The 23,305-nt window shown below is 41.8% G+C and overlaps 1 protein-coding gene across 2 annotated transcripts in view; it reads left to right on the top strand.

Annotated features, from left to right (window-relative positions):
- LOC125484669 (E3 ubiquitin-protein ligase TRIP12-like) overlaps nucleotides 1-23,305 on the top strand; it is a 52,648-nt gene that overhangs the window by 16,400 nt on the left and 12,943 nt on the right. Inside the window, exons 7-13 of one of the 2 annotated variants that reach the window (XM_048604234.1) lie at nucleotides 1,958-2,100; nucleotides 3,453-3,609; nucleotides 5,541-5,639; nucleotides 5,776-5,890; nucleotides 6,901-7,055; nucleotides 14,662-14,826; nucleotides 18,563-18,727. In XM_048604234.1, the coding sequence (XP_048460191.1) occupies nucleotides 1,958-2,100; nucleotides 3,453-3,609; nucleotides 5,541-5,639; nucleotides 5,776-5,890; nucleotides 6,901-7,055; nucleotides 14,662-14,826; nucleotides 18,563-18,727 (999 nt within the window). The remainder of the gene's footprint in view (nucleotides 1-1,957; nucleotides 2,101-3,452; nucleotides 3,610-5,540; nucleotides 5,640-5,775; nucleotides 5,891-6,900; nucleotides 7,056-14,661; nucleotides 14,827-18,562; nucleotides 18,728-23,305) is intronic. The other variant, XM_048604235.1, reaches the window with a different exon arrangement.

Consider the following 23,305-nt stretch of genomic DNA (forward strand, 5'->3'; position numbering starts at 1 on the left):
GCACTCATCAGGATGTTCACAAAAATATCAGTGTAAAGGGGAACAAAATTTTATAATGGATCAGAAGACCACTGATTAGTTGGCATGTGGATCCTGGGAGCAATGTTGCCATTGTGAATGCACCAGTTAGATGACAACTGGCAGTTAACTGCCAAGCTTTGTTTAAATTGGGCGGATTGACTCTGGTCAAAGCAAGCCAATGAATCCGAGAATGGACACCTATTGTTCAGTTGATAAAGGCATAATGTATGTACATTTTCTATCTGTCTGCAAAAAAAAAAACGCCCTATATATTAACGTACATAACTTCTGGTATGTGCAAGTGCTTACTCATTTTGGCTGATGGCAGCATCCTGTTAGTAAAAACACCACTCGTGTTGCTTCTGTATGGTATGTGATACATGAATTTGTTTGAGATGCTACGTGTTAAGCCCATATGTCCCAAAGACTGGATCATGTGCAATAGTGTAAACAGTTTCCAACTTTAGATGTGCTTTCATAATTGGGCAGCAATAGGTACCTAAAATCGTAGAATCCCTACAGTGTGGAAGCAAGCATTGTGGCCCATTGAGTCCACATCGACCCAGACCCACACCCCTCTACCCTATCCCTGTATCTCTGCATTTCCTGTGGCTAATCCACCTAGCCTACACATCCCTGAATACTATGGACAATTTAATACGGCCAATCCACCTAACCTGCACATCTTTGGACTGTGGGAGGAAACTGGAGCTCCCAGAGCAAACCCACACGGACACACAGAATGTGCCAACTCCACACAGTTGCCAGAGGGTGGAATTGAATAAGAGTTCCTGGTGTTGTGAAGCAGCAGTGCTAACCGCTCAGCCACCATGCTGCCCTAAAGAAATTCGACATTACCATTTGGAGCTGTCTGTGTGGTACGCTTGTACATTTTGGAAGCTGAGAGCAGCTAGTAGAACTTATTTTAATTTAAAATAAATCCAGGAACTGCACATGCTGGAAATCTGAAAAGAAAACAGAAGTTGCTGCAGAAGCTGACAACATCTGTGGAGAGAAAGCAGAGTCAACATTATGCCCAGTGAACCTTCATCAGAATGCATGTATGAATTGCTAAGGGAAGGATGGCAGTCCAGTTGTGATGAAGGGTCACTGGACCTGAAACATTGAGTTTGCTTTTTCTTCACAGATAGTGCCAGATCTGTTGAGTTTCTCCAGCAGTTTCTGTTTGTTTTAAATAAGTTCAATTAATTGGATCATACTTAATTACCCTTTGAAATGGCCCAGCAAGCCACTGTGTTCAAGGTCAGTGAGTGATGGGCAACAAAAGCTGACCTTGTCACTGATGCCTACATTCCCCAAAAAGAATAAATAGTATGTAAAGCCCTTTAAGTCTCCAAATCATGAGCCGTATCATTTGTGATTCATTTTCATTGTGCAAGTCACAATAACCTGAGACCTTCACCTTGGTTCCCTAACTGATTATGTTTATAGTGACCAATTCGTGAGTACAATGAGTTTTCCCTGTCCCAGTGGATTTCTTTTTGCCCTTGAGTATTGAACAACTGAAGATGACAGTTTTATTTTAACTCCTCTAAATCATCCTGCTTTAAAATCATGTGGATTAGTTTTTGATGTTAAATGTCAGTATGTTATTTCATAACGCTGCGTGCGAAGTTTCAGAAAGGGTACACCCTGACTAATTCCCACACAAAACCATTAGTCCATCTTCCCATTTCAGATTTTGAAAGATGTAATAACTTAAATCAAAATGTTGATTCAATTATGAAAATTTTAAGGATATGTTTCAGAAATGGGTGAGCAGATGCTGAACTACCCTTCCCCTAGCATCTCATATGTGATGTGCAGGCTGGTAAGGTATTGCAATCATTGTTCAGAGCATGCAGTTTGCTGTTGAGTTGTACCTCTATATTCGATATGTATGCACACTTTTAACATTTTGATTTCTTGTTTACAGAATGCAGTGTGTAAAGAGATTATCCCAACAAATGAATTGATTAACAGCAAACTAACTGCAAAGGCTAACCGTCAACTTCAAGATCCCCTGGTTATTATGACGGGAAATATACCAATTTGGTTGACTGAATTGGGAAGGACCTGGTATGCAATAAACCTCATTACTTCCCTTCTCCTCTGCCACTGGATTAATAGTGTTTAATTAACTAATTGCTAGGTTTTATACAAAGATTTTCAAATTCTGATTTTCAGTTGTCTATGAATAACCTTTTATCCATGAACTTGTCACTGAATGTGGAATGCACTGCACATTTCATTAAAAATTGAATAATGCTGATGCAGGAAGAAAGCACTGCAAGAAGGAGAAAATTGTACCACAGTTCATTTAGGTGGGAAGGTAACTTGGGGTGAAGAACATAATCTGGTTCATCATATTGCCCTGCAGCCATGTCAGTTCCCTACCATTCCTGACTCACTTATCTTTAAATTCATTCACGAAATGAATGAATTTATGGCTAGAAGTTCAGAGTTGATGATTTGTAAAATTACGATGGAGTCGAATTATTTCCTTTCCCTTGCAGCAGATATACTTGAACAATGTTCCAATCTAGTTTAAATATGGAATTTGCTGTTCAATACTATAATAAAAACAGCCATCTACCCCGTAGATCGATAAGTAAGTTAACAATGTGAAAAACATTTGTAATACATAGCTATATTTAGACTTTGAATGTTGTCTTCAAAAAGACAAAAATTAGTATTGTGGTTTTCTCCCCCATTTACTTAGCCTTTTATAAAGTAACCTGAATTTAGATTGTGTTATCAACTGAATAGTTGAAATCACATGGAATTCCCCAAGAGCTAGATAGTTTGGAGAGCCCTGTAAGGTTAATCCAATATATTTTGCGGAGTTTAAGCGGAATTACCAAGTTACTTTCCTGAAGGTTGCACAAAAAATCAACTTCTAATTGGATTTCATGACCGTATTAAACAGCAAATTATATATATTGAGAAGCTCTTGGACATATATGTGGATCGGAAGGGAATAGAGCGATGTGGATCCTACAAATGAACACTGTTTTAGAATGGAGGGGCACCATATGGCAGTGCAGGCTTGGAGGACCAAAGGGCCTGTTCCTGTACTGTTATTGTTCTTTGTTATTCAGATAGTTCATAGGACATTTCACATAATATCAGAAATTTCAGGAAACTATACAGTCCAGAATAACTGCAGCTCGAGTGACGTGTTAAAGCTAACAACATTTTCTTTAAACTGCAAGGTCAGAATACATCTTACTGTAACTTCAAATTGGTTTTCAGTGCAGTGGCATCTCCTTTTTCTGCTGAAGAAGGGAATGGAAAATAGTAAATGAGACTCCAGTTGAAGATAATTTGTCTTGAGTTTGGCTTAACAAGAACAGTAAAGAATTAAATGACTTGTAATTTTTTTTTTTCTGAATTTAAAAAGCAGGTCACCAATGATCTTTGTTTTTTAGCCCATTTTTTTTCCCATTCGACACACGGCAAATGCTGTTCTATGTGACTGCGTTTGATCGAGATCGAGCCATGCAGAGATTACTAGATACTAACCCAGAAATCAATCAGTCTGATTCGCAAGATAGCAGAGTTGCTCCTCGTTTGGATCGGAAAAAGGTAAATGCCTGTGTTGCAGCTTAACATGACAGTTTTTCACTATTACTTGAGCTTTGTACTATCTGCTGTTACCTGTAATATGTATGTAATTCTAAAAATATCGTCTAAAAAGAAAACCATGATGAACTGAAGGACTAATTCTGCTATTTTAGTCCTTTCGTTAATTTCTGGATTGGCATGCAGGACTGAAAGTGTTTCTCTGTAATATTTTATTAATGTTGAAAAGCTATCAGAAACAAGTGTGTTTAGGAGAAAAGTACAATCAAAAATGGGACCTTCTGGTGTATTCCTGCTCATTATGTCACTTGAAGGGAGAAGAGCTAACATCAGTCAGCTTTCTACGGCATGGCAAGATAGTCAAGGATGACCCACTTAACTGCTGTCAATATGTACCTGGGTGCTGATGAGGCAATGTACATGCTGCAGAGATTAATAAAACAAATTTTGAAAAAGTTGTAATGGATACTTTTCAACATGACATTCAACAAAACTTAGAGAAATTGTTCTATTTTCGGAGACACTAGATTTTGCAAGTTTAATATAATCCTTGTAGGTGACTACAGGGAATTTTCTTTTAGGAATTTGTTATTTCAGCGAGACTTGAATGTAGGTCTCTTCACACATGAGGGAAAACCTTCTCATGATTTTATTTTGCAGACCCTTTATTGCGTTTTCACTGGTACTTTGATCACCATCACCAAATCATTTTGCCACCCTGTAGTCCTCTCCCTCCATAGAAGCAGAATCCTTTTCCAAATTGCTGGAGAAACTCAGCAGGTCTGGCAGCATCTGGAGAGAAAGCAGAACTAACATTTCAAGTCCAGTGACCGTTCAGCACTGATAATAGCTAAGAAAGGGTGGTGACAGGCATGGGGGTGGAGGAGAGGAGTGAGCAGATAGGCAAAGCTGGAGCCCAGAGAGAGAGAATGACAGGGAGACAAAGGGATGGATGTTCAGGAAAAAGAGAAGCCTGATAATGCAGACCGTGAAAATAAGAAAATCTGTTGGCTGTGCTGAAAGCAGCCATGTCACGACGTGTGGGGTGGGTGAAGGAGATGGAAGGTGGTGTTCACACCCAAAAATGAACTAACATGATATTGAATCCTGAAAGCTGCAGGGTCCTCGAGCAGCAACTGAGGTCCTGTTTTTCCAGCTCGCATTGAATTTCGCTGGAGCACTGCAGCAAACCCAAGACCCAGATGTTAGTCAGGAACACTAGTGTTGAAATGGCAGGTAACTGAAGCACTGGGTCACTTTTGTGGACAGAACGTGGGTGTTTTTGTGGACAGAACGTGGGTGTTCTGCAAAGTGGTAGTCCAGTCCACGCTTTCTCTCTCCAGTATAGAGGAGACCACGTTGTGAGCAGCAAATGCAGTCGACTAGATTGAGTGAAGTGGAGGTAAATTGCTGTGTGTGGGAATCCTTGGATAGTGAGGAAGGAGGTGGTAAACTGGCAAATGTTTTCTATCATTGTGTGAGCAGAAATATGCAGAGCATTTCAGAAAGAATTTAACATACGGTTTACTTAGTGCCAATTCAGAGAGATTTCTCAAGGCCACGCTAACCTGATGGTTGTATAGTAATCAGTTGGTTATCTGTGAACTCAAATAATCTAGTAATCTGGGGGCTAGTACAAATTACAGCAAAATTTCCTGGATTCCCCCTGATTTATGCAAGGGAAATTATTGGTGATTCTGCTATTTTGGATATTTCAGCCAAAGTCAAACTCCTTAGCTGCTGTTCACCAATGTCACATGGTCTCCAAAATATTTGGCTGCTTCACTGAAAATGATCCATGTAAAAATGTACTCCAGTGTTCAATCCATCTCTTTAGAAAATTGGCAAAGGAGTTTTAAACAATCATCACTCTTTCAATAGGCCTTAGGAGATAATTCTATTCCAACTGTTAATTCTTTTAATTCCCCTTGCAGCGTACTGTGAACAGGGAAGAGTTGTTAAAACAAGCAGAATCGGTAATGCAGGATTTAGGAAGTTCACGGGCAATGTTGGAGATTCAATATGAAAATGAAGTAAGCCTAACTTTGACTCACATTTAGTCAGAATTTATAATTTTTGTATATTTGTTGTGCCCAATTATTTTAATCCTGTTAATGATAACTTAACCTTCACTTCAACTTTTCTAACACCAGCTAACATTTTCCTTAGGTTGGGACGGGCCTAGGTCCAACATTGGAATTCTATGCACTTGTATCTCAGGAACTGCAGAGAGCTGATCTGGGTCTGTGGCGGGGAGATGAAGTCACACTGTCCCATCCTAAAGGTACAATCTGTCCAATAAAATTGTGAAAATAATAATAAACTCATCCTTTTTACCTGCTGTCAGCTAATGAATTCAACTTAAAACAAAAGTGGTTGTGATCATATTATGAAGCTTGGAATTACTATTTCATTATACAAAGTTTTTATTTTGCTAATTAAAGCAAGTAAAACTGAAAATGGTGGAAACGTGGGTCTAGCAACTATGGTTTTTATGGTTTTCCAGTATCTGCCATCATTTACTTAAATGAACATGAGGCTTTTGACATTTGTTGAATGTGTTTTTTGTTCCACAAATGCACTTGTATTCTGAAAATAGCCTGAAATGCTGAGGATGTACCCAACAAAAACAATTGAGTTTTCTCTTGAGTGATCCATGAAATATTGGTGATCTTGTAATTGGCTGGTAGCTTGCACTGTAGTTGCCTTTTTCGATTTTTGTTCACTGCTGCAGTCTGTCTGAATTGGTGCAATGCAAAATATACAGCTTCGTGAACTAATCTAAACGATATTCCAAGCTTTAGTGCCTGACTTTTACTAGCGATGCTTTGAGTTACCATAACCATTTTTATACTCTCATTCCTTCCTCTTAAGCTGCATAATTCTGATGAAACACGTGCGGTTTGAATTAACTAAGTTAAAATGAATAACTTTACACAAGCATCAAGGTGTAACAGAAGCCTGCATTTAGCAGCTAACTAATATAAAATTAGTGTTCATGATAACTTGTATGGTAACAATATTGTCACATTTACATGAGGTTTTGAACTACAAGCTGCTGATCATTTCTACAAATGCTTAAATCCTGGTGTGATGCAATACTGGCTGTATGCAGATCCTGCCTGATTCTGACTGTAATGCTTGTGTGTCAACTTTTTCTGGATTCTTATGACCTTGCTTTATTCTTAACCTGTTTCTCAGCCAATACCAGCTGTATTGTAAACAGTTATTCAGAACTGTTTTGAAGCAAGGATAAAATTGCTTGTCAGCTAACTACCTTAATTGTGTTGTTAGGTAGCCAAGAAGGGACCAGATACATCCATAATCCACGGGGCCTTTTCCCTGTCCCTTTCGGAAGGAATACAAAGCCGGCACATGTGGCTAAAGTGAAAATGAAATTGCGATTTTTGGGCAAGTTTTTGGCCAAAGCAATCATGGACTTTCGATTGGTATGTTTTACCCATAACTACTGTGAGTCTGCATACAATTTGTAATAAGCATCATTTGATTGCAAATTTTTAAGTTGGTAATACTGTGTTTCCACTGTAAGCAATATTAAAATGATGTAGAAATTGGGGCTGGAGAGATTGTTTTATGAAGCAATTTCTGGAGTTTCCTTAAACTGTCAGGTGTAATTGTTATAGTTAGATAACATAGCTTACACAATTCAGTTTGGCTTTAATCTAGAATTGGAATGCCATAGGAAAGACCCACATGAAGGAAAAAAAGCACACTCTGTGCTGTTCTATTAACTTCCCTCTGAATCTTGTATGTTTCAATCATTTTTCTTTCCTTTTTCTATACTTAAATGCACGTCAGACCAGCTTGTTCAATATTCCTTACGATAAGCTAAACAGCAGCAGAATTTCACAACTTTTCCATAACCTGTAATCACATGGACCGGCATATCCCCCACTCAACCATTACCATCAAGCCAGGGGATCAACCCTGGTTCAGTGGAGAGTGCAGGAGGGCATGCCAGGAGCAGCACCAGGCATACCTGAAGATGAGGTTTCAACCTGGTGAAGTCACCAAACGGGACTACTTGCACACCAGACAGCATAAGCAGCAAGTGATACAGTTAAGTGATCCCACAACCAGCAGTTCAGATCTAAGCCTTGCAGTCCTGCCACATCCAGTCAGTTAATGGTGGGGGACAGTTTAACAACTCACTGGAGGAGGAGGCTGCACAAATATCCCCATCCTCGACAATGGAAGAGCCCAGCCCAGCACATCAGTGCAAGAGATGAGGCTGAAGCTTTTGCAGCAATCTTCAGCGAGAAGTGCTGAGTGGATGATCCAACTCTGCCTCTTCCAGTGGTCCCCAGCATCACAGATACCAGTCTTCAGCCAATTTGATTCACTGTACATGATGGCAAGATGGTTGCATACTGCAAAGGCTACAGCCCTGACAATATTCTGGCAATAGTACTGAAGACTTGTGCTCCAGAACTTGCTGCTCCCCTAGACAAGCTCTTCCTACAGTTACAATACTGGCATTGACCTGACAATGTGGAAAATTGCCCAAGTAGATCCTGTACACAAAAAGCAGGACAAATTAAACCCAGCCAATTACTGCCTCATCACTCTACTCTTGATCATCAGTAAAGTAACCCAAGGTATCATTGACAGTGCTATCAAGCACCTGCTCAGTGACACCCAGTTTGGATTCTGCCAGGGCCACTCGGCTCCTGACCTCATTACATCCTTGGTTCAACATGGATGAAGGATTTGAATTCCAGAGGTTAGGTGAGAGTGACAGCTTCTGACATCAAGGCTGCATTTGACCGAGTGTGGCATCAAGGTCCCCTAGCAAAACTACAATCTGAGTATTGGGGCAAACTCACCACTGGTTGGAATCGTACCTGGCACTTAGATGATCTCGGTTGTCAGAGGTCAATCATCTCAGCTCCAGGACATCTCTGCAGGAGTTCCTCAGGGTAGTGTCCTAGGCCCACCCATCTTCAGCTGCTTCATTTAATGATCTTCCTTCCAACATACAGTCAGAAACGGGGATGTTTGACGATGATTTGTGCACTGTTGAGCACTATTCGTAGTGACTCGCACTGTAGCTGTCTGTATCCAAATGCAACAAGATCCGGACAATATTCAGGCTTGGGCTGACAAGTGGCAAGTAACGTTTGTGTGACACAAATGCCAGGTTATGACCATCGGCAAAAGACAATTTAATCACTGCCCCATTGACATTCAATGGTGTTACCATCACTGAATCCTCCATTATCAACATCTTGGGGGGTTACCATTGACCAGAAACTCAACTACTCTTGCCACATAAGTGCAGTGGCTAAAAGAGCAGGTCAGAGACTAGGAATAGTGCAGCGAGTAATTCACCACCTGTCTCCCCAGTGCCTGTTCAGAATTTGCAAGACAAGTCAGGAGTGTGATGAGAGTACTCCCCACTTGAGGTTGTTGACTTGCTTACCGAGCTGGCTTTTCATTCAGACGGTTCATCGCCACGCCAGGTAACGACATGAGTGGAGCCTCCGATGAAGCAACGTTATTCTACTCCGCTTGGAATTTATACTGTCCAGTCCATTATGGGGAGTAGTGTCATTTCCGGTTTTGATCTGTATGGGTTTGTATATGGGGTCCAGTTCTGTTTGTTGATTGCATTATGGGTGGAGAACCATGCCTCTAGGAATTCCTGTGCGTGTCTATGTTTGGCTTGGGCTACTATGGTTACTTTGTCCCAGTTAAGTTGATGGCCTTCATTGTCTGAGTGTACCGATATTAAGGAGAGTTCATCGTGTCGTTTTGGTGCTAGTTGATGTTAATGTATTCTGATGGCTGGTTTCCTTCCTGTGTCTCCGATGTAATGTTTGTGGCGGTCGTTGCATGGTATTTTGTAAACCACATTGGTTCTGCATGTTGTGAGAATGAGGTCTTTAATCCTTGTAAGCCCAGACAACAACCGGACACGGTAAGCCCTAACACATTGGCCACACTGCCCTACGTCAAGAACATATTGGAACTGAGAACAAGACTCCTAAGACCACTGGGAATCGTGGTAGCCCACAGCCACACTACGACAAATACTCTCAAGGATTATAGACCCCATCCCTGCAACATATAGAGCCAACGTGGTTTACAAAATACCATGCAATGACTGCCACAAACATTACATCGGACAGACAAGAAGAAAACAAGCCATCAGAATACATGAATATCAACTAGAGCAAAACAACACGACGAACTCTCCTTAATATCGGTACACTCAAGACAATGAAGGCCATCAGTTTAACTGGGACAATGTAACCTTAGTAGCCCAAGCCCAACATAGACACTAACGGAAATTCCTAGAGGCATGGTTCTCCACCCGTAATGCAATCAACAAACATATAGAATTGGACCCCGTATACAAACCCATACAGATCAAAACCGGCAATGACAGTACTCCCCATAATGGACTGGACAGTATAAATTCCAAAGGGAATAGAATAACGTTGCTTCATCGGAGGCTCCACTCATGATGTCACCTGGCATGGTGACGAAATGTCTGAATGAAAACAAGCCAGCTGAGTGAGCAAGTCAACAACCTCGCCCACAACCTGAGCGATAGATCTTTGCCAAAACTTTATACTCCCCACTTGCCTAGATGGATGCAGCTCCAACTGCACTCAAGCCTGACACCATCTAGGACAAAGCAGCCGGCTTGATCAATACTACATCCACAAGCATCCACTCCCTCCACCACCAATACTCAGTAGCAGCAGTGTGTGCTATCTACAAGGTGCACTACAGAAAATCACAAAATATCCTCAATAGCACCTTCCAAACCCACAACCACTTCCATCTAGAAGGACAAGGGTAGCAAATACAAGGGAACACTACCACCTGCAAGTTCTCCTCCAAGCATCTCACCATCCTGACTTGGAAATATATTACAGTTCCTTTACTGTCACTGGGTCAAAATCCTGGAATTCCTTCCCTAATGGCAATGTCAGTCAACCCACAGGACATGGACTATACAGCAGTTTAGCAAGGCAGCTTGCCACCACCCCCTCAAGGACAACTAGGGACAGGAATAAATGCTGGGTCCAGCCAGGGACACTCGCATCCCACAAATGAATCACTCTTGGGCGTTTTTAAATTCAACAGAATCGCTTCTGAACTGTCTCTTATGCTGTTGTGTTCCTTTTCAAATAACATCATCAAAACTGCACTCACTTCAGATATGATCACCTCGAAGTCCTGTGTAATTCCAGCAAATCTTTCAGACTTGTGTTCCATTCCCCTTGCAATAAATGGCAACGTTCCATTTGTCTTTAGCTTGCAGGCAGAGCCAGTAATTTCAATGTCTTGCGGCATGTACCAGGTACGCTGATCCCATGTATCTCTGAGTGCTGAGTCACCATTTAAATAATATGCTGCTGTTCTGTTCCTCCTGCCAAAGCATTCAAGATCACAGTTTCGCACACTAAACTCCACTGAAGGCATTTGTGTTATTGGTGCCAGGAAAGCCTCTTGCAGCAACATTGATTCATCTACTTGTCAACATATTTTGTGATGAGCAATCCTAATCATATGTTGATCAGAAATTTACAGAAAAATGCAGACCTTTACGCAACTTCCAAATTTATCGCTTCTTCCCTATCACTTTTTTTTTTAAATTCACTTATGGGATGTGGACACCACTGCATGGGCTGTTTATTAACCAACCCTAATTGTCCTGGAGAATGTGGTGGTGGTGAGGTGCCTCTGTGAACTGCTGCAGTCCATGTGCTGTAAGTGGACCCACAGTGTCCTTAAGAAGAGAATTCTAGGGTTTTGACCCAGCGACACTGAAGGAATGGTGATATATTTCCAAGTCAAGATGATGAGTAGCTTGGAGGGGAGCTCGCAAGTGGCGTTGTTCCTGTATATCTGCTACTCTTGTCCTTCTAGATGGTAATGGTTGTGTGTTTGGAAGGTGTTGTCTGAGGAACCGTGGTGAATCTTGTAGATAGTACCACTGGTGCCTGTCCAGTGAATTGCTTTGTCCTGGATGGTGTTGGAGCTGTACCTGTTGGACTCCTGACTTGTTCCTGGTGGATGGGATTTGGGAGTCATCAGAGTTGCTTGCTGCAGGATCCCTAGTCTCTGACCTGCTGTTTCAGCCTCTGTATTTATATGACTAGTCCAGTTGAGTTCTGGTCAATGGTAACTCCCGGGATGTTGATAGTGAGGAATTCCGTGATGGTAATGTCATTGAATGTCAAGGGCAGTGTGCTAAATTGTTTTGTATTAAAAATGGTCGTTGCCTGGCATTATGTGGTTTTTCACCCCAAGCCTGAATATTGTTCAGGTCTTGCTGTATTTGAACATGGATTGCTTCAGTAACAAACACTTTATAAAGGATGTATCCAGCTTGTTGAGTTTCCTTGTAGCATTCTTTGAGCCTGGTGCAGTTGTGTTCCAGAATCCAGAAGCTTGTGGGTTCAAGTCTAGCTCCACATCATAAGCGTGTCATAATATTTGTGCCACACGTGTCAAATATTGACTAAGATTTTGTCTTGTGGACAGGGTGGTTCCCTTTTATGTGATGTCACAGGATTAGCTACTGACCTCAGTGTAAAGACACCTCGAGTAGCAGCACCAATGCAATTGAATTTTAGAATTTGGCTTAGAAAGAAGAGTGGTCTCGGACCAGTGTTTTCAAGATAAATCAGGGTAACTATGGACATGAAAGTTGAGTCAGCTGAAATGAACTGGCTGACAAGAATGGATCAATTGAGTTTTTGTGGTAGAAAATTAATAAGATGCTGCAGAATATGGATTAGAGTGTTAAGTAGAAGCTAGCTAGAATTCTAAAAATAGGTAGCAAGCGTTTGTACAAGTATTTAAGGGAGAGATGATCCTCTAGAGTGAGAATGGGAAGTTAATAGATAAATGACAGAAGTAATGAATAAATATTTTTGTCTTCATGTTAGATATGCAAAAAAGTTCCATTTAAGACTAGAGGTAGAAGTGAGATGGAGACTTGATAAAAATATAAGCATCCTAAACAAACTGGAGATAGTAAGAACTGCCGATGCTGGAGTCAGAGATAAGTGTGGTGCTGGAGGAACACGGCAGACCAGGCAGCATCAGAGGAGCAGGAAAGTTGATGTTTAGGGTCAGGACCCTCCTTCAGAAATGGGGGAGGGGGAAGGGAGCTCCAAAATAGAGAGAGGAGGGGTGGGGCTGGGGAAGATAGGTGGGATGGTGATAGGTGAATGCAGGTAAGGAATGGTAGGGATTGGTCAGTGAGGTGGGAGGAGCGGATAAGTAGGAGAGAAGATCGACAGGTTGCGTCAGGTCAAGGAGGCAGTGATGAAAGGAGGGTTGGCCAGGGGTGGGGAGTTTTTCAAACTGGTAAAGTCCGCATTTAGGTTGTAGGCTCCCAAGGCAGAATGAGGTGCTGCACTACCAGTTTCCGGTTGGCTTCATTGTGATACTTTACTCAGAGTAGTAAGGGCGTGGAATGCCCTGCCTGCAAAAATAGTAGACTCGCCCACTTTAAGGGCATTTAAATGGTCATTGGATAAACATATGGATGATAATGGAATAGTTTAGGTTAGATGGGCTTCAGATTGGTTTCACAGGTCGGTGCAACATCGAGGGCCGAAGGGCCTGTACTGCGCTGTAATGTTATATGTTCCATGTTCTATGTTCTATGATACTGGAGAAGGCCCGTGATGGACATGTTGTCCAGGGAGTGGGAGGGGGAGAGGAAATGGTTCGCGACCAGAAGGTGTTGTCATTTGTCGCGAACAGAGCGCAGGCGCTCTACAAAGCGGTGTTCGAGCCTCCGCTTGGTGTCTCCAATGTAGAGGAGGCCACATTAGGAGCAGCAGATGCAGTAGACCTCGTTGATGGATGTGCAGGTGAACCCCTGTCTGATGTGGAAGGTTTGTTTGATGCCTCCCCACCACCTCCATTCAAGGCACCAAATGATTACTTATTACTTTGGTTTGACGCTCGGCGTGCGACTCTCATCTATCATGTTATTCCAGTCATTTGGTTTGTCTCCAGCACCACCTTATTTTTGAATTTTTTTTGTAATTATATCTGTTTCATTTAGTCGTATTACAGGTCATCCTTTCGCTTGTTTTTCAACTGTTGACACTTTATTCACACAGTCTGATACTCTTGGTCACCTGCAGAGTCTTATTATTCGACACTCCATTCATGCCATTTGTATGATGTTTTGATCTTTCTGCCCTTGATCTCTCTGTCCATAAATTCTGTGTTCTGTGTGCTTCTCTCTCACTTGACCTGATGAAGAGGCTATGCTCCAAAAGCTTGTGGTTTCAAATAAACCTTTTAGACTATAAACCTGGTGTCAAGTGACCTTGAGAAATTTCTTCTTAGTGTAGTGAATCTGTGGAGTTCTGTAAAACAACATAAACAGCAAGTGATACGTAGGACTAAGACATTCCATAACTAATAGTGATGGCCATGTCCTGCCAGTGGTGTTGGCAAACAGATTATATACATCATGGACACCTTTGTAATGGGGTGGGGGGGATGCATTCGGTTTTGGAATTTTTAATATAGATATTCAGAGATGACTTTCAATTTAGTGTAAAAATCATCTCATCATTGAACCACAAGTTTACATTACTGTGCTTTTATTCTGTTCAAGATCAGTTCTGCTTATTTAAGGTGTACATGATGGAACTACATAATAGATTTTAAACTGGACATTCATAAGACTGCACTGCATGCCTGCATTCAACCTTGAGATTTGGGATCTGTCTTTTTCTGTGGTGCATATCACTGCAATATACATTGCAGATTTGCGATGACTGATTTTAATGAAACTGTAATGCAGACTATTCCAGAATTGGGAAAAGGTATGTGTACATTGAAATTGTGAAAGTCTGTTTATTGTGTAGAAGTAATTTCACTTATTTTTTTTTCCCCCTCCCTCCTTCCCTGGCTGCCTATGCCCCTCTTGCTCTTGCTGTCTTTCTCTCTCTGTCGTGCTCGCTCTCGTTCACTCACTTTTTTTTCTCTCTCGTTCACTACCCCCATCCCCCACCCCCCACCACCACCCTTTGTTTTGAGCAGTTGGATTTGCCTCTTAGTCTATCATTTTACAAATGGATGCTGCGGCAAGAAATTTCCCTCTGCTCTCATGACCTTTTCAACATTGATCCAGTTGTAGCAAAATCAATTTGTCATCTTGAGGATATCATAAAACAAAAGAAGAAATTAGAGCAGGACAGATCACAGGTAAGAATGAAAAATGTCAGTTTAACCATTTTGCCTCCTGGCACCCTGTATCCTTACACCTGAAACAAGTGCATTTCTGGCATTGCGCGTAAAAGAATATCTGACTTAAAACAAAGGGCAGTTTTGTTTGATTACGGTTGCAACATGTAGGCAGTTAAACTAAATATTATGGGTTAGCGCCATTATTGCTTATCTACGCTTCATATATTCAACTCCCTTAACAAACCATCTCTCTCTTTCCCCTAAAACATTATCCTAATGTGCCTGTTCACACAAAGTGAGCACCTTCATGTTTGAGAAATTCATGGAGAAAATTGAGCAGCTTACTGGGCTACCTTGCCCTGTACTTTCAGTTCTCCATATTTGCTGTTCTAAATTTGAAAAGCATTGTATGCATTTAAGGCTCCTGAAGAAGCATGTTCATTTATCACAAATTTGTAAGGAGATCTCCGTTATCTGTAAGAATAATCAGGTGGTTATATAAGGGAATATTAACTTACCAAACATCAACTGGGATTGCCATAGTGTTAAGGGCTTGGATGTAGAGGAATTTAAGCATGTACAAGAAACTTTTCTGATTCAGGATGTGGATGTACCTACGAGAGAAGGTGCAAAACTTGACCTATTGTTGGGAAATGAGGCAGGTCAGATGACTGAGGTGTCAGTGGGGAGCACTTTGGGGCCAGTGACCATAATTCTATTAGTTTTAAAATAGCGATGGAAAAGGATACGTCGGATCTAAAAGTTGAAGTTCTAAATTGGAGGAAGGCCAATTTTGACGGTATTAGGCAAGAGCTTCCAAAAGTTGATTGGAGCCAGGTGTTTGCAGGTAAAAGGACAGCTGGAAAATGGGAAGCCTTCAAAAATGAGAGAATGACAGTCCAGAGACAGTATGTTCCTGTTAGGGTGAAGGGCAAGGCTGGTAGTTGTAGGGAATGCTGGATGACTGGAGAAATTGAGGTTTTGGTCAAGAAAAAGGAGGAAGCTTATGTCAGGTATAGACAGCAGACATCGAGTGAATCCCTAGAAGAGTATAAAGGCAGTAGGGGTATGCTTAGGAGGGAAATCAGGCGGGCAAAAAGGGGACATGAGATAGCTTTGGCAAGTAGGGTTACGGAGAATCCAAAGGGATTCTACAAATACATTAAGGGCAGAAGGGTAACAAGGGAGAATAAGACCACTTAAAGATCTGCAAGGCCGTCTGTGTGGAGATGGGGGAGATATTAAACAAGTATTTTGCATCCGAGTTTACTGTGGAGAAGGATTTCAAGATAGAGAGCGAATGGAAATAAATGGCGACATCTAGAAAAATGTCCATTCTACAGAGGTTGTGGTATTGGACGTCTTGAGGTGGATATATCCCCAGGACCTGATCAGGTGTATCCAGAACCCTGTGGGGAGCTAGGGAAGTGATTACTGTTCCCTTTGCTGAGATATTTGTCTCATCAATAGTTGTAGGTAAGGTGCCAGAAGACTGGAGGATGGCTAACATGGTGCCACTATTTAAGAAAGGTGGTAAGAAAATGGAGGGAACTATAGACCGGTGAGCCTGACATCAGTGGTGGGCAAGTTGTTGGAGGGAATCCTGGGGGACAGGATTTACATGTATTTGGAAAGGCAAGACTGATTAGGGATAGTCAACATGGCTTTGTGTGGGAAATTGTGTCTCACTAACTTGAGTTTTTTTTTGAAGAAGTAACAAAGAGGAATGATGAGGGCAGAGTGATGGATGTGATCTATATGGGCTTCAGTAAGGCATTTGACAAGGTTCACACGGAATACAGGGAGAACTAGCCATTTAGATACAGAACTGGCTTGAAGGTAGAAGACAGTGTGGTGGTGGAGGGTTGCTTTTCAGACTGGAGACCTGTGACCAGCGGTGTGCCACAAGATTGATGCTGGGTCCACTGCATTTCGTCATTTATATTAAATGGTTTGGATCTGAATGTAGGGGGTATAGTTAGTAAGAGTGGAGGTGTAGTGGACAGGCTAGAAGGTTACCTCAGAACAATTGGATCTTGATTAGGTGGGCTGAGGAGTGGCAAAGGAGTTGAATTTAGATAAATGTGGGGTGCTGCAGTTTGGAAAGGTAAATCAGGGTAGGGCCCATGTACTTAATCGTCAGGTCCTGGCGAATGTTGCTGAATAAAGAGACCTTGGAGTGCAGGTTCATAGTTCCTGGAAAATGGAGTTGCAAGTAGACAGGATAGTTTTGTTGGTATGCTTGCCTTTATTGGTCAGTGCACTGAGTATAGGAGTTGGGAAGTCATGTTGCGGCTGTACAGGACGTTGGTTAGGCCACTTTTTGGTCTCCCTGCTATAGGAAGGATGTTGTGAAACTAGAAAGAGTTCGGAAAAAATTTACGAGAATGTTGGCAGGGTTGGAGGATTTGAACAATAGGGAGAGGCTGAATAGGCTGGGGCTATTTTCCTTGCAGCGGGGACTGAGGGGTGATCTTAGAAAGATTTATAAAATCATGAGGGGCATGGATCGAGTGAATAGCCAAGGTCCTTAAGACATCCGGTACCACTGTCTGAAATATGGACGTTTTTCAAGATGTTGCTATTTATTTCCACACATTATCTTCCACATCCTTTTCCACAGTAAACAGATGCAAAATACTCATTTAGTATTCTGTGGCTCCCAGATAGGGGAGACCAAAACTAGAGGGCATAGGTTTAAGATGAGAGGAGAAAGATTTAAAAGGGGCAACTTTTTCACAGAGGGTGGTGCGTGTATGGAATGAGCTGCCAGAGAAGGTGGTGGAGGCTGGTACAATAACAGCGTTTAAAAAGTATCTGTATGGGTATAGGAAGGGTTTAGAGGGATGTGGGCCAAATGCTGACAAATAGGACTAGATTAATTTAGGATACCTGGTCAGCATGGACGAGTTGGACTGAAGAGTCTGTGCAGCTCTGACTCTATCAAGTTTTCTCATTCATTGGTTTGACTGCCAAGACTTGTTTTTCTTGCGTGGCATTTTGGGAAACGGCCTGTTATTTGGCATATCCCAATGAGACAAACTCTCATCAACCCTCATCTTAGAAATTAGTCCAGTTTTGATTTTTCCAGAGAGGCTGACGTTTCGGGCCTAGACCCTTCATCAGAAAAGGGGGAGGGGAAGGGGGTTCTGAAATAAATAGGGAGAGAGTGGGAGGCAGATAGAAGATGGATAGAGGAGAGGATAGATGGAGAGGAAACAGACAGGTCGAAGAGGCGGGGATGGAGCCAGTAAAGGTGAGTGTAGGTGGGGAGTTAGGGAGGGGATTGGTCAGTCCAGGGAGGACGGACAGGTCAAGGGGGTGGGATGAGGTTAGTCGGTAGGAGATGGAGGTGCGGCTTGAGGTGGGAGGAGGGGATAGGTGGGAGGAAGAACAGGTTAGGGAGGCAGGGACGAGCTGGACTGGTTTTGGGATGCGGTAGGGGGAGGGGAGAATGTAGCATGTTTTCATTTTCAGAAGTGCACATTTGCTAAGTTCCCAATGAGCTTGCTGTTTAGTTCTTGACTTGCCATGCTGTAGTGACCTTACTTTGCAGACTTGGCTGAGTTTGACGGATGGCCATCTGATCTTCCATGGTCGATCTCTCTCTAAGGAGGTTTTGACTTAGTTATTTTCTCTTTAAACATCCCGTGTACATTTTGTGGAAAATTAAAACTTTGAAGTTACCAAGGGCAGGTATTTAGAGTATATAACAAGATTAGATTTAATGTTGTCAATATGGATCTCTTGATAGAGCAAAGAATGTCTTCAACAGGCTCTGGAAAGCCTCAATATGAATGGCTGCTCTGTGGAAGATCTTGGACTGGACTTCACACTACCTGGATATGCCAGTGTTGAACTGAAAAAAGGAGGGAAGGATACAGTTGTCACCATACACAATTTGGAGGAGTATCTCCGGGTATGTACTGTGTAATTTTCATCTGTATAAAATAAACAGTGAATAAACTTGGACCATAAGAGGTCTGTGACCAGCAGTCTTCCACAAGGATCAATGCTGGGTCCACTTGTGTTTGTCATTTATATAAGTGATTTAGATAAGAATATAGAAGGCAGGGTTAGTAGGTTTGTGGAAGATACCAAAATTGGTGGAATAGTCGACAATGAAGAAGGTTGTCTAAGATTACAAAGAGATTTTGATCAATTTGGTCAATGGGCTGAGAAATGACAGATAGAGTTCAATCTTGGTAAAGCAGACAAGGGCAGGACTTGTGCAATTAATAGTACAGCACTGTGTGCTGTTGTTGAACAAAGACCTAGGAGTTCAGGTGCATAATTCTTAGAAATTTGCATCACAGGTAGGCAGGGTGGTTAATAAGGCATTTAGCACACTTGTCTTCATTGCTCAGACTTTAGCACAGGCTGTCATGTTGAGGTGGTGTGAGGACGTTGATGAGGTGTCTTCTGGAATACTGTGTGCAGTTCTGGTTTTCCTGCTATAGGAAAGATAATAAATTGGAGAGGGCTGAGAAAAGATTTACCAAGATGTTGCTGGGAATGGAGAGTTTGAGATATAAAAATACACTGGAAAGAATGGGACTTTTTTTTTCACTGGAGCATAGGAGGTTCAGAAGTGACTTTTTTATAGAGGCTTATAAAATCATAAGGGGTATAGATAAGGTGAATGGCAGGTGTTTTTTTCTCTACAGTGTGGGATTTCAAGATGGGGCATATTTTTAAGGTGAGAGGAGAGAGACTTGAAAAAGACATGGGTGGTTAGTCCGTGGAAAGAACTTCAAGAGGGAGTGGTGGATGTGGCTACAGTTACAATATTTTAAAAAAACATTTAGTTAAGTATGTGAATAAAAAATCTTTGGAAGAATATAAGCCAAGCGCAGGCAGGTGGGGCTTATGTTTGCGATTATTGCCAGCATGGACTGGTTGGACCAAAGGGTTTGTTTCTGTGCTGTATCTCTGTATGTAGAGGGAAAAGTAGGCAATTTGATCCGTCAAGTCTACTCTGCTTTTCAGTTATTCTCATTTTCGTCCTAACTGGGTGAGCCCTTACTCAGAGATGATGACATTTGGTCCTAGTCTGTCCCAAAAGAGGAAATAATCTCTCCACAACTATCATGTCAAGCACTCCTACGAATCTCGTGTTTCAATAAGGTCACTTCTCACTCTTCTAAACGCCAATGAGTACAGGCCCGACCTACTCAATCTCTCCTCATAAGAAAATCTCTTCAGACCCTGGATCAACCTGGTGAGCCTTGTCTGAGCTGCCCAGGGGACCAAAACTCTTGGCAATGTTATAGGTATGGTCTAACCAGTGCCTTTTGTGTAGATAGTTATAGCAAGAGTTCCCAATTTTTATACACTGTCCCTTTTGAGATAACAGCCAACATTCTGTTTGCCTTGACTAATATCAGCCTGCTGAACGTGGCATGCTAGCTTTTTGTGATTTTTTTTTTTTTTTTTTTTTCTTTGCATGAGAGCCCCTAAATCCCTCTGCAGCTTTCAATTTAAAAACTACTGTGCTGCTGTATTCTTCTTTCTAAACTGTGTAACCTCACATTTTCCGTCTGTCAACTTTTTACCCACGTGCTCCACCTGACTACAACCCTCACCAATGGCCTTCCCACCTATTTTTGTCATCCACGGACTTGGCAGTAGGTCCCTGTGGCACTCTACTTGTTACATTTTGTGATCCTAAAAATGTCCCCCTTATATGAGTTCTGTCTTCTATTAGTCAGGCAAACCTTTATCCATGCTAAAAACTACCCCAACACTGGACTCTTATTCAGGAACCTAATCTGTGGTACCTTATTTTATGCCTTTTGGAAATACAAATGTATTTTGTGGTTGGTTGGCTTGCCGAGCCGATTTGTTGTTCTGCAGACATTTCATTACCCTGCTGGGTAATATCAGTGCAGCATCCGATGAAGCGCCGTTGTATTTTCCCACCTGTTATTTAAACTCTGGAGTCCGTTGAGCTGGATTACCTCACTTCCGGTCTTCCTTTGCACTGGAGTGTATATGGGGTCGAGCTCTGTGTTTGTTGATGGCTTTCTTAGTGGAGTTCCAGGCTTCTAGGAATTCCCGTGCCTGTCTCCAACCAACCACAACATCCACAACCCGAGCTACATATCTAATCTAAAACCTTAGATACAAATGTATTATGTGTGTTGATTCCCCTCTTATTTATTCTGCTTGCTACTTTCATAAAGAATTCTCACCAACTAGTCAGGCTTGATTTCCCCTTCATGATGCCATGTTGACTCTGCTTGATGGTAATATGTATTTCTAAATGCTGTGTTCATACTTGCTTTGTAACATTTTCCCTAGTGACGGGCCTACATATATATATTTTTTTTCTTTTCTTTTAAATCTCCTTTCCTTTTTGAATAATCGTGTAACATTGGCAGTTTTCAAACCCTCAGACTTTTCCAGAACTCTAATGGTTCATAGTGATAATCTTCTGCCCTTGTAGCTGCTTCCTTCAGTATCCTAGAATGTAGGCCATCAGGTCCAGGGGACTTGTTGGCATTTAAGTCCCATTAATTCTCCTAGTACTATTTCTCTAGTGATAGTTACTGGACTTATTTCCTCCCCAGCCTTGATTATTTCATTATCTTGGAACTGTTACTGTCTTTTACCTGTGAAGAATGAGGCAGAGGATTTATTCAACTCCTGTGCCCTTTCCTACTTCTTCAGTATTATTTCCCCAGCCTAATTTTCTAAGGATTCTGTGTTCACTTTGGCCTATCTTTGCCTTTGGATATATTTAACTGTTGTCAATTTTGGTAAGTCTTGCTACTTTATCCATAAAGTTTCCTTTCTCCTCTTGACTTTTTTGGTATCTTTTCTTTATTTCCTGATCCTGTGGCTTACCACGAATCTTTTTCACATTGTATGTTTATTTTCTTTTAATTTGGTACTGTCCTGAACTAACTTGGTTAACCATGGCTAGTTTAACCCCTTCCTTGAATATTTCCTCACTGGGATATGTCATTGCTGTGAGTCATGAACAATTCACTTAAACGACTGCTATTGTTCCTCACCTATGTTTTCTGCTAAACTCCTTTCCCAGTCTACTTTAGTCAAGCCTACCCTAGTTCCTTTGTAATTAGCCTAATTTAAATTTAGCAGAGCTGTTTCTGACCCAGGTGCTAAAATTTACCATGCTATGGTCTATAGGAGCAAAATTGGGCCATTTGGCCCATTTGAGTCTACTCCACCATTCGATCATGGCTGATACGTTTCTCAACCCCATTCTTCTGCCTTCTTCCCATAACCCTTGATCCTTTTATCAATCAAGAAACTATCTCTGTCTTAAATAGACTCAATGACTTGGCCTCCACAATGAGTTCCACAGATTAAGCACCCTCTGGTTCAAGAAATCCTTCCTCATCCCAGTACTAAACAGTCATTTCATCACTCAATGTGCCGTCGGGTCCTGGTCTCTTCCTACAAGTTAAAAGGTCTTCCCCATGTCCACTCTATCCAGGTGTCTCAGTATTCTGTAAGTTTCAATCAGATTCCACTGCCCCCCCCCAATCAATCTAAACTACCAATTACAGACCTAAAGTCCTCAGTTGCTCCTCATATGATCATTCTTGTAAAGCTCTTCTGGATCCCCTCCAACACCAGCACATCCTCCTTTAGATACACTGTATTCTAAACGCAATCTGACTGGAGCCTTGTACAACCTCAAAAGTACATCTCTGCTCTTGTATCCCCTTGAAGTAAATGCTGACATTGCATGAGTCTGGCAACTGAACTTGCATGTTAACTTTAAGAGAATCCTGAAATAGGACACCCAAGTCCCTTTCATGCTTCAGATTTCCAAAGCCATTCCCCATTGAGAAAATAGTCTGTGCCTCTTCTTCCTACCAAAGTGCCATAACCTCATACTTTCCCACATTACATTATATTTGCCACTTCTTTGCCCATTCTCCCAGCCTGGTCAAGTCTTTCTGCAGCCTCCCTGCTTCCTCCACACCACCTGCCCTCCCCTTATCTTTGTGTTATCTGCAAACTTCACAACAATGCCTTCAGTTCCTTCGACCAGATTGTTAATGCATAATGTGAATAGTTGTGGTTCCAGCACTAAGCCCCTAGTGACCCTCTTGTCACAGGCTGCCATCCTGAAAAAGACCCTTTATTTCTACTCTCTGCCTTTTGCCAGTCAGCCAATCCTCTATCCATGCCATTACCTTGCCCTGACATCATGGGTTCTTCTCTTACTTAGCAGCCTCCTGTGCAGCACCTTGTCAAAGGCCTTTTGGAAATCCAAATAGATCGTACCTACTGGCTCTCCTTTGTCTCACTTGCTCATTTCCTCCTCAATGAATTCTAACAGATTTGTCAGGCATGACCTCCCCTTGATCGAAGCTGTGCTGACTTTCCCTATTTTACCGTGCACTTCTGAATAGTCTGCAATCTCCTCCTTAATAATGGGCTCTAAAATCTTTACCAGCGACTAAGGTCAGGCTAACCTGCCTAGAGTTTCTGGTCTTCTGCCTCCTCCCTTCTTAAA

This window comes from Rhincodon typus, chromosome 13, assembly GCF_021869965.1.
Source record: "Rhincodon typus isolate 14 chromosome 13, sRhiTyp1.1, whole genome shotgun sequence".
In the NCBI taxonomy this organism is placed as follows: domain Eukaryota; kingdom Metazoa; phylum Chordata; class Chondrichthyes; order Orectolobiformes; family Rhincodontidae; genus Rhincodon; species Rhincodon typus.